The sequence below is a fragment of the Manis pentadactyla genome, chromosome 10 (assembly GCF_030020395.1).
Source record: "Manis pentadactyla isolate mManPen7 chromosome 10, mManPen7.hap1, whole genome shotgun sequence".
Lineage (NCBI taxonomy): Eukaryota > Metazoa > Chordata > Mammalia > Pholidota > Manidae > Manis > Manis pentadactyla.
This window is the reverse complement of record NC_080028.1, coordinates 104,446,131-104,457,422: the sequence shown is the minus strand read 5'-3', so window position 1 is coordinate 104,457,422 and position 11,292 is coordinate 104,446,131. Positions and strand designations below refer to the sequence as shown.

The following is an 11,292-nucleotide window of genomic DNA, read 5'->3' as shown; positions in this document are numbered from 1 at the left end:
CAGCTTCTGAATTGTTGCCCACATGAAAAACAGATTTACTAGCCAGAGTACAAGAGAGTATCTGGCTCCAGCTTTAAGCAAACTTGTTTCCAAAGTGACAAGGTGAGTCTGTCCCCCATCCCCGTCCACTGGTCCGAGTTTGCATGCATCCCCCAGAGGCTGTGCTTCTGCTGGGGTCCATCTGGGTCCCGCCATCCTGGCCTACGGTCAGAGCATGTGAAACACGACACGGCTCAGGGTCAGCAGTGTGCTGGGGTCCATTCCCAATTCTGTGTCTGCATAAATACGTGGGCATTCCCATGGTTTGCCAGTGTCTTCCTGCTCAGCACATGGTAGACACGGACTTTGGACTGTGCTGTTTTCACTGAAGAACATGTTCACAGCATGAGGCCCCCGAGCTGGTCCGGCCCTGTGGCCTTCCCCACTCTCCGCCACATGGGCGGGCCGGCCAGTGTCTGGCATTTGTACATGGGGCAGCCACCATGGCCGCCGCAATACTTGGCAGTTATGGTGGCTGCGGTGAATGGCCCTCCTCCCTGGCACTTTGTACTGTTGGAAAATACAGCTTGATGGCTGTTTGGTTTGGTGATAAAAACCAAAGCTTTTCATGAACTAGACGCTAATATGCAGTAGGTCTGAAGCCCAGTTAGAAGCCTAAGACAAGAGGCCAAATATGGAGCAGCAGCAAGCAGCAGGGTAAGGGTGCTGAGTGGGTGCCATGCTAGGGGAACCAGCCACAGGCAGGGGCCTGGATTCAGGGAGGATCAGACCAAAAGCCGCCACTGCCACAGGGCTGAAAACACGGGGGCCCGGATGCCAAGGGGACCCACCACTCCTGGCCGAGCAGCAGAGGGAGGCCACTCCTGGGCCCAGGCCTGGGTCCCCACCCACCAGAGCCAAGAGCGCCTCAGCCACCACCAGGGCACTGTCCAAGTGGGGACATGGCCTGGATTCACAAAGGCCAGTGGGCCAGAGTCAGGGAGGGCCAGGTCTCTGGGGGTGCCGGGTCAGAGGGCAAATCCCCACAGACCTACACACACCTAGCGCTCTGTTCATGGCTCTGCACACACCCTGGCCACATTTCAGTCACCCCAAAATCTGGCTGAGGGCATAGATACCTGTGAGGTTTGAGTGACATGCAGGCAGTTCTGATCACAGCCTCACAGCCGGGTAGCAGGCTGCTCTAAGCACTGACGTGGGAAGGTGATGCCAGGTGCCTGGCACACACTCAGGGGACGGAGCAAGGGCTGGTCGCATGAGTGTGAGTGTGAGCCTTCTCATTGAGTGAACACACTACAGACTGACACTGTATTTTCCAGAGTTACAGTACACGAGTCATGATAGCAGACATCTAGTTTTATAAACAGTCTGATAAAAATCAGAAAACAACCTTCTGATTAGACAAATACATGGTATTCAGACAGTACCAGAAAATAAGAGGACAGACGATCCTCTTCAATTGTACTCTATTTCTGTTTAAGAGCAAAAAGGACATGAACAAGCACTTAAGTACAAAACAAGCTACTTTGCCAGGGAAGGTTCTCAGACAGTCGTGTGGACGACGGACTGAAGCTGAGGCCGCCCGGATTGGGGCTCTGTGCGGCGTATTTATTGTGATGTGCAATCACCATGCACAGGTGGCTCAAGCCCACTCTGAGGAGCCTCCCACCTGGCAGAGCACCCCTAGGAACTCTGCCACATGCATAGATTTAAAGATAAACCTCCCACTCAGGTGGAAGAGAATCTAAAAGAATAATTTTTCAAAACAATCCGAGGAGCTTCAGAACATGAACTGTGTCCCTGGATACAAGCCTCACCCACTGAGGTGGGTGTCTGTCTTGATTTTGAAGGACTACCTCCAGGGCCTTCCGAGTCACGCTGCCTCACCAGGGGATGCCAGGTGACAGGGTTAGACGACGGGCTCTGGACTGCATGGAAGACATGGCCTGGTCCTGCCGTCAAACCTGGGTCTTTGCCTCTGACTTTCCGCCCGTCAAATCTCCAAAGCCCAGCTTTTCCAGTGGTTCCTGTGCCATCAGCTGCCTGAAAGAGAAGGTGGGAGCTGTCAGGGCGATGGCAAGAGCTAGGTGCACGCGGGGCCTGGCGGGCCACTCACTCACTACCACTCACTCCCCAACCACGTCTAAGAATGGACTGTGAGTGGCGGCTGGGCCCGGCCCCTGCGTGCCCCCTGTCTCAGGATGGTCAACCCGCGGGAGAGCACCCCTGGGGCTAGGGCGGCCTTGAGCCACAGTCCCTTCCCACACCTGGGACCCCAGGGCCTCTCTGCAACCCCCTCCTCCTGGATGCCTGCAACTCTAGATTCAAGGGGGCAGCAGCTGACAGAAGCCATGCACCCTGGGGCATCCACACAGGCTGCACGCAGCCCCCAGGGTACAAGGTGGGGCCAGGACCAGGGAGGGAAGGGGGTGGGCTGTGGCCGGGCTCCCTGTCCCCCTGTCCGCATGCATGTGAGGGTCCAAGGGAGCCAGCCTCAGCCTGGCCCCCTGGTCACTGAAGGAGTGACAGACAAGGCAGGGCCTGGACAGCCTTTACCCGGTTCTTGTTATCTTACCTGTGCCTCAACATCCAGACCTATCTGTGCAGGCTGTCTCAGGTTACTCCTGCTCCAGGCCCTGCATGGCCCAGAGCCACAGATCCACAGCTGGCCAGAGGCCCAGTCCTGTGCCTGGTCCCCTCTGTGCCCACCTGTGTGCCAGCCTCACGCTGCACCCATTCAGGTCAGAGCCACAAGGCCAGGATGCCCAGCACAGCGCACCCAAAGCCCCCATCCCTCTCCAGCTGCTCACACTCCAAGGAAAAGAACCTGGTGTTTGTTTTGTTCTGTGGGTAGGGGGGCCTTCCTGTCCTATGTGGAGGTGAAGGCACAACATCCCAGCAGGAATTCCACGAGCCCAGGCCTGGGCAGGCAGCTCTCCTCCCAGACCTGTTGGGAGGACTCAGCAGGACCCTCCAGCCCAGTGGCCCTGCCATGCACTGGCCACCACCATTTCTGCTGTTCCCACCTCATACCACTGCAACCACAGCAGGTAAGGATATCCAGGCCCAGAGCTGACGCTAGGGTGAAGCACACGGCGAGTCACCTGGGTCAGACTCAGGGGCCCAGTGTGTGCTGGCCATACTTCTGCAGAAATACAGCTCACAGAGTAATAGCCTGTTATGCAAACTTCCCAAGTGCTCTACAGGCCATCCCATCAAGGAAACAAGATAAGTTTAATAAAACCACTCAAACATGCGGGACTTACTCTCAGAGATGTCAGCCGGGAGACAAGCACAAGGGAGCACGGATGGGGAGGGGTGTGCACTCAGTTTCTGTGTGCTCAACGATTTCCGTCACAGAAGAATACACTTAAAAATAAAGTCTGCATGTAGGCCAGACTGAGTATGTTGTTTGTGCCCCAAAAGCATGTCCTGGGCTGGACTGGCCACCTAGGGAGCAGCCTCCCGCTCCCAGCCTGGGGCCCCAGGACCGTGCCACCTGGGCCCTTTGTCTCTGTGCCTGGCAACGGGCAGCCTCCCCACAGACATCGGTGTCTCCTGCAAGCAAAGTGGCAGGCTCAGCAGGAGAGAGGTGAGGCAGGCCAGCAGCCAGACAGCAGGGGAGACGAACCGGTGAGAACAGACCAGAATGCAACCAACATGAGGTCACTTCGTGACTCAGTGCAGCTCGTTCGTACGCACCCCATACTCCTCAGGCCACAGCTCCACAGCAACCGGTACCTGGCCTCACCCTGATTGTGGCTTTCCAGCAACGGCACCTCACCCTCCCGCACCCTGGCCAGGAGGCCCAGACTGCATGCCACCAGGCACACTAACAGGGCTGTACAGGCCCTTGCAGTCCAACCCACATGGCCAGACCTGAACTTTAAATGTTTTCAGAGGCATAGTAAGACAGTGGATCATTCATATGTTTGCGCTCTTTGCCAACGATACAATCCCATCTTAACAGTTCCTCCATGAAGAATGTGGTCCATGTGGCCCATGCCTAGCATAGATATAGATGCATCTACACCGGACTAGAAGGGCCCGCATCTTCAAGACACAAGCTTAAAAACTTCATTGAGGGCGAGAAGCTGAAAGCTTTTCCTTTAAGACTGGGAATAAGAAAAGGATGCCCACTGCCCCCACTTTTATTCAACATAGTTCTGGAGGTCTTAGCCACAGCAATCAGACAACACAAAGAAATAAAAGGCATCCAGATTGGCAAGGAAGAAGTCAAACTGTCCTTGTTTGCAGATGACATGATGTTACACATTAAAAAACCCTAAAGAATCCACTCCAGAACTACTAGATCTAATATCTGAATTCAGCAAAGTTGCAGGATACAAAATTAATACACAGAAATCTGATGCATTCCTATTCACTAATGATGAACTAGCAGAAAGAAAAATCAGGAAAACAATTCCATTCACAATTGCATCAAAAAGAATAAAATACCTTGGAATAAACCTAACCAAGGAAGTGAAAGACCTATATCCTGAAAACTACAGGACACTCTTAAGAGAAATTAAAGAGGACACTAATAAGTGGAAATTCATCCCATGCTCTTGGCTAGGAAGAATTAATATTGTCAAAATGGCCATCCTGCCTAAAGCAATCTATAGATTCAGTGCAATCAATCCCTATTAAAATACCTACAGCATTCTTCAATGAACTAGAGCAAATAGTTCTAAAATTCATATGGAACAACAAAAGACCCCGAATAGCCAAAGCAATCCTGAGAAGGAAGAATAAAGCAGGGGGAATTACGCTCCCTGACTTCAAGCTCTATTACAAAGCCACAGTAATCAAGACAATTTGGTACTGGCACAAGAACAGAGCCACAGACCAGTGGAACAGAATAGAGTCCAGATATAAACCCAAGCATATATGGTCAATTAATACACGATAAAGGAGCCATGGACAATGGGGAAATGACAGCCTCTCCAACAGCTGGTGTTGGCAAAGCTGGACAGCTACATGTAAGAGAATGAAACTGGATTATTGTCTAACCCCATACACAAAAGTAAACTCAAAATGGATCAAAGACCTGAATGTAAGTCATGAAACCATAAAACTCTTAGAAAAAAATACAGGCAAAAAATCTCTTGGACATCCACCCCGAAACTACTAGAGCTAATATCAGAATTCAGCAAAGTTGCAGGATACAAAATTAACACACAGAAATCTGAGGCTTTCCTATACACTAACAATAAACTAATAGAAAGAGAAATCAGGAAGACAATTCCATTCACAATTGCATCAAAAAGAATAAAATACCTAGGAATAAACCTAACCAAGGAAGTGAAAGACCTATACCCTGAAAACTATAAGACACTCTTAAGAGAAATTAAAGAGGTCACTAACAAATGGAAACTCATCCCATGCTCCTGGCTAGAAAGAATTAATATCGTCAAAATGGCCATCCTGCCCAAAGCAATATACAGATTCTATGCAATCCCTATCAAACTACCAACAGCATTCTTCAATGAACTGGAACAAATAGTTCAAAAATTCATATGGAAACACCAAAGACCCCGAATAGCTAAAGCAATCCTGAGAAGGAAGAATAAAGTGGGGGGATCTCACTCCCCAACTTCAAGCTCTACTACAAAGCCACAGTAATCAAGACAATTTGGTACTGGCACAAGAACAGAGCCACAGACCAATGGAACAGACTAGAGACTCCAAACATTAACCCAAACATATATGGTCAACTAATATTCGATAAAGGGGCCATGGACATACAATAGGGAAATGACAGTCTCTTCAACAGATGGTGCTGGCAAAACTGGACAGCTACATGTAAGAGAATAAAACTGGATCATTGTCTAACCCCATACACAAAAGTAAATTCGAAATGGATCAAAGACTTGAATGTAAGTCATGAAACCATAAAACTCTTAGAAAAAAACATAGGCAAAAATCTCTTAGACATAAACATGAGTGACCTCTTCTTGAACATATCTCCCCGGGCAAGGAAAACAACAGCAAAAATGAGTAAGTGGGACTATATCAAGCTGAAAAGCTTCTGTACAGCAAAGGACACCATCACCAGAACAAAAAGGTATCCTACAGTATGGGAGAATATATTCATAAACGACAGATCCGATGAAGGGTTGACATCCAAAATATATAAAGAGCTCACACACCTCAACAAACAAAAAGCAAATAATCCAATTAAAAAATGGGCAGAGGAGCTGAATAGACAGTTCTCTAAAGAAGAAATTCAGATGCCAACAGACACATGAAAAGATGCTCCACATCACTTGTCATCAGAGAAATGCAAATTAAAACCACAATGAGATATCATCTCACACCAGTAAGGATGGCTACCATCCAAAAGACAAACAACAACAAATGTTGGCGAGGTTGTGGAGAAAGGGGAACCCTCCTACACTGCTGGTGGGAACGTAAATTAGTTCAACCATTGTGGAAAGCAGTATGGAGGTTCCTCAAAATGCTCAAAATAGAAATACCATTTGACCCAGGAATTCTACTTCTAGGAATTTACCCCAAGAATGCAGCACTCCAGTTTGAAAAAGACATATGCACCCCTACGTTTATCGCTGCACTATTTACAATAGCCAAGATATGGAAGCAACCTAAATGTCCATCAGTAGATGAATGGATAAAGAAGATGTGGTACATATACACAATGGAATATTACTCAGCCATAAGAAAAAAACAGATTCTACCATTTGCAACAACATGGATGGAGCTAGAGGGTATTATGCTCAGTGAAATAAGCAAGGCGGAGAAAGACAAGTACCAAATGATTTCACTCATATGTGGAGTATAAGAACAAAAGAAAACTGAAGGAACAAAACAGCAGCAGAATCACAGAACCCAAGAAGGGACTAACAGTTACCAAAGGGAAAGGGACTGGGGAGGATGGGTGGGAAGGGAGGGATAAGGGCGGGAAAAAAGAAAGGGGGCATTACGATTAGCATGTATAGTGTGGGTGGGCACGGGGAGGGCTGTGCAACACAGAGAAGACAAGTAGTGATTTTACAGCATCATACTATGTTGATAGACAGTGACTGTGAACGGATATGTGGGGGGCACTTGGTGAAGCGGGGAGCCTAGTAAACATAATGTCCTTCATGTAATTGTAGATTAATGATACCAAAATAAAACTAATAAAAAAAATAAAAAATAAATCTCTTGGACATAAACATGAGCAACTTCTTCATGAACATATCTCTCTCTGGGCAAGAGAAACAAAAGCAAAAATGAACAAGGGGGACTATATCAAACTAAAAAGCTTCTGTACAGCAAAGGATACCATCAGTAGAACAAAAAGACATCCTACAGTATGGGACAATATATTCATAAATGACATATCTGATAAGGGGTTGACATCCAAATTATATAAAGAGCTCACGCACCTCAACAAACAAAAAGCAAATAAGCCAATTAAAAAATGGGCAGAGGGTCTGAACAGACACTTCTCCAAAGAAGAAATTCAGATGGCCAACAGGCACATGAAAAGATGCTCCACATCGCTAATCATCAGAGAAATGCAAATTAAAACCACAATGAGATATCACATCACACCAGTAAGGATCACCACCATCCAAAAGACAAACAACAACAAATGTTGGTGAGGTTGTGGAGAAAGGGGAACCCTCCTACACTGCTGGTGGGAATGTAAATTAGTTTAACCATTGTGGAAAGCAGTATGGAGGTTCCTCAAAAAGCTCAAAATAGAAATACCATTTGACCCAGGAATTCCACTTCTAGGAATTTACCCTAAGAATGCAGCAGCCCAGTTTGAAAAAGACATATGCACCCCTATGTTTATTGTAGCACTATTTACAATAGCCAAGATATGGAAGCAACCTAAGTGTCCATTAGTAGATGGATGGATAAAGAAGATGTGGTACATATACACAATGGAATATTATTCAGCCGTAAGAAGAAAACAAACTCTACCATTTGCAACAACATGGATGGAGCTACAGGGAATTATGCTCAGTGAAATAAGCCAGGTGGAAAAAGACAAGTATCAAATGATTTCACTCATGTGTGGAGTATAAGAACAAAGAAAAAAACTGAAGGAACAAAACAGCAGCAGACTCACAGAACCCAAAATGGACTAACAGTTACCAAAGAGAAAGGGACTGGGGAGGATGGGTGGGAAGGAAGGAATAAGGGGGAAAAAAAAGTGGGTGGGCATTACTATTAGCATGTATAATGTAGGGGGGGCATGGGGAGGGCTGTACAACACAGAGAAGTCACGTAATGATTCTATAGCATCTTACTATGCTGATGGACAGTGACTGTAATGGGGTATGTTGGGGGGACTTGATAATACGGGGAGTCTAGTAACCATAATGTTCAAGTAATTGTACATTAATGATATAAAAAATAATAATAACTTTACTGTGGCCAGGCGTTTCTAAAAGACATATACAGAAGTAAATAGTTGTAAAATCCTACCTGGGATTTCAGTGCAGAAGGATAAAGAAAAGAGGTTTTCAGAAAGGGTAAGTGGGAAGCAATGTGCGGAATCCTGACACTGAATCTGGGTGATGGTTGTGGAGGTCCAGACTGTCCCCTCCCTGTGCGTGTCTGTGGACTTTCACTAAAAACAAACCAGAGTCCATGGTCAAAATAACTGACCAAGTCAGAAACACACATGCCCGTCACACTCAAATGGCCCCTAACCAACCAGTGAAGACGCCTGGGGTCCTGGGGCCTGAGCAGCGGCTGCACCCCACTTCCCACTGTGCTCACCAGGCCTCCAGGGAGGCCCCGCCACACGCAGACCCAGCAGCTCACTCTCAGGGCCCTCTGCAAGTCCTTCAGCAGCAGGCCAGAAGCCCTCTGGAGTAGCCCCTGCCAGGAGCTGATTCAGTGAGCTTAGAGGTGGGGGGGGCCTGCTCACACCCTCCTCACCTGCTGGCAGAGACCAACTTCAAACTCTTCTCCAAAGCACAGCAGCGCCAAGAAGAAACTCACTTAGCTCCTGATTTTTAAAGCTGTATCCGTTTAAAAGACAGTGATTTAAACACGTGGATCCCAGCAATGTACTATTTAAAGATGGCAAGAGCTGGACTCTAGGTGGCCCTTTGCCAAACAAATCTAGGCCCCTGTGAGCCTGAATGCGAAAAGTGGGCCCAGGCCCTCGCCTGAGGGCTGTACTGCCAAGAATGACCGTCACTCTCAAAGTCTCCAATGTCCTCACAGAGCCCTCAACATACCAGTGGGCCTAAAAACCACAGCGGGCTTTGCCTCGAGGGAAATGTCTGAGTTTGTTACGGGGAAAACGGAAATGGGGCTCAGAGTGGGCTGGTTCATGTCAACCTGTCTCGTAAGCCTCGTGAGCTAATGAAGGGCTCAGAAGGCAGAAATAAGAGCCCCCGGCCCCACTATATAATCATCTGTTCCTCGCTTTCCTCACTGAGGATTAGAACAGTCGTGACCGTCAGGGAAACCTCCGTGGGTCACAGAAACGCTTTACCTGTGCTCTGGTGAATTCTGCTAAGATAGGAAGGACTCTCACCATCTCTTAAACAGCCTATTGTCTTTCCTGCCACACACACTCGGGGCAGCTCCGAGTCTCAGCAGAAGAAAACAGCGCCTATTTTTAAGGTCCGAGAATGTGAAAGAAACGCCTATCCACGACCTCCCCATCTTTTGACTCGGCGCTTTCCTGATGCACGATTCTGAAACCTTAACGGCAGGCGCACCCCAGTTTGGAAAGAAAATTCTCTGAGGAATGCAAATACCACTCAAAACCAGGTTTCCGCGACGGCCGACAACTCGCCCCGCCGCTTGACTAGAGGCCGCACTCCCCGCCGCCGGCCCCGAGGGCACTCGCCTGTCCATCCGGCACTGCAGGTAGTCTCTCGACTCGCTTCTGCACAGAGCATTTTCAAAGCGACGGTCCCGCAGGCACTTCAAGAACCGCTCTTTGAAGTGCTCGCACTCGCCTGGAACGGGAAAGGAGGCGTCTTCTCTCCGCCGTGGAAGCGGGACGCGCCCGCCCGCAGCCCGGCGCCTCCCTCCCAGGAGCGCGTCCCGCGGGGCCCACCGACGCCCCTCACCGAAGTGGTCCAGCGGGAAGCTGCCCTTGTCCGGGGGCCGCGGCTGGAAGCTCTTGGACCCGAAGTTCATGGCGGTCGACATGCCGGCAGCCCCGGAACCGCCGAGCGCCGCACGCAGGGCAGCCTGACGAGCGCCGAGCGCGTCGAGCGGCCCCTGCCGCAAGCCCCGCCCCTCGCCGCGCGGGCGCTTCCCCTGGGCGCTCAGGCCGCGCAGACCCAGCGGGTGGGTTACCGTGCGACCCTCACAGCCCCCCGGGGCAGAACAGTTCCCCGAGGTCCGGCGCCTGGCCCAGGGACGTATAGCTCCAGCCCGCCAGGAGCTGGTCCCCACACATCCCTGCTACACAGCCCCCGGAAATAGACCCCCGCCCCCCAACCTCTGAGCCCGGCCCCCACCCCGGGGCTGGAGCACCGCGTCCCCACCCCCACCGCGGAGCTGGTCCCGGCGCCTCTCTCAAAAGTCCCGCCTCTCCCCAACAGCCCGTTGACGGGAACCTGACCGGCTACAACGAGGAGCTCGCAGTTTGCCTGTATCTGTAATATCTGCTCTTCGTAGGATCAGGTCAGCTGGAGAAAAGAAAATGTTCTTTCAAATGGTCCAAATCTCCGAAAAATTTTCTAACGTATGTACTGAAGAAAATCCGCGTGTGAGTCGACCGGCCGTTGAAGCCGTGTGGCTCGGGGGTCAGCGGACTCAGCGTCCCGGCTGCCCCAAAGCGCTCGCTGCTGGGAGGCTGAGCGCAGAACTGCTTCTCGAGTGTGAGACCCAGGGGTCCCCAGGGTTGGTTCCTAGGGACCCCCGAGGAGGATCTGCCCCAGGCCTGTCCACTCGCTGGCGTATGCCTGGCTGTACACGCATCCCGCCCAACCGCCTCCCATCATCACTAGGCATCCCCTAAGGACACCAGCCATTGGGTTGGGGCCCATCCTCATAAGTTCATCTTAACTGATCACATCAGCAAGGGCCCTTTTGCCAAAAAAGGAGGTCCCGTTCTAAGATACTGGGGTTTAGTCTCAACATATGGATTCAGGAGGATGCAGTTCACCCTTTAACAGAATCAGAGTGCATCTGAATAGCTAAGGCCCTGGCAGGCACTTAGGATTGTTGTTATGGCAACAGTAACAAAGCAAAGGACTCACTGGAGATGCCAGCTTCTCAGCAGGGCCCCTTCCAGCCTGTACCCTGGCTGACCACCCCACCCAGGGCCTCCCCTTTCATGAGGGAAAGGAGTTCACT

The 11,292-nt window shown here is 50.0% G+C and overlaps 1 protein-coding gene across 1 annotated transcript; it reads right to left on the bottom strand.

Annotated features, from left to right (window-relative positions):
- Positions 1–1,338: 1,338 nt before the first annotated feature.
- LOC118936100 (cytochrome c oxidase assembly protein COX19) lies at positions 1,339–10,371 on the bottom strand. The gene is made up of 3 exons (XM_057487479.1): positions 10,056–10,371; positions 9,826–9,941; positions 1,339–2,039 (listed from the first exon to the last, which is right to left on the bottom strand). Exons 1-3 carry the CDS (start codon positions 10,135–10,137, stop codon positions 1,959–1,961), a joined length of 279 nt encoding a protein of 92 aa, XP_057343462.1. The 5' UTR covers positions 10,138–10,371; the 3' UTR covers positions 1,339–1,958.
- Positions 10,372–11,292: the final 921 nt, after the last annotated feature.

Coding starts and splice junctions, on each gene's coding strand:
- LOC118936100 (XM_057487479.1), bottom strand. CDS start 10,137: ATGTCGACCGCCATGAACTTCGGGTCCAAGAGCTTCCAGCCGCGGCCC. Junction 9,942..10,055: donor CTTCCCGCTGGACCACTTCG/GTGAGGGGCGTC, acceptor TTCCCGTTCCAG/GCGAGTGCGAGCACTTCAAA. Junction 2,040..9,825: donor AGTGCCGGATGGACAGGCGA/GTGCCCTCGGGG, acceptor TCTTTCAGGCAG/CTGATGGCACAGGAACCACT.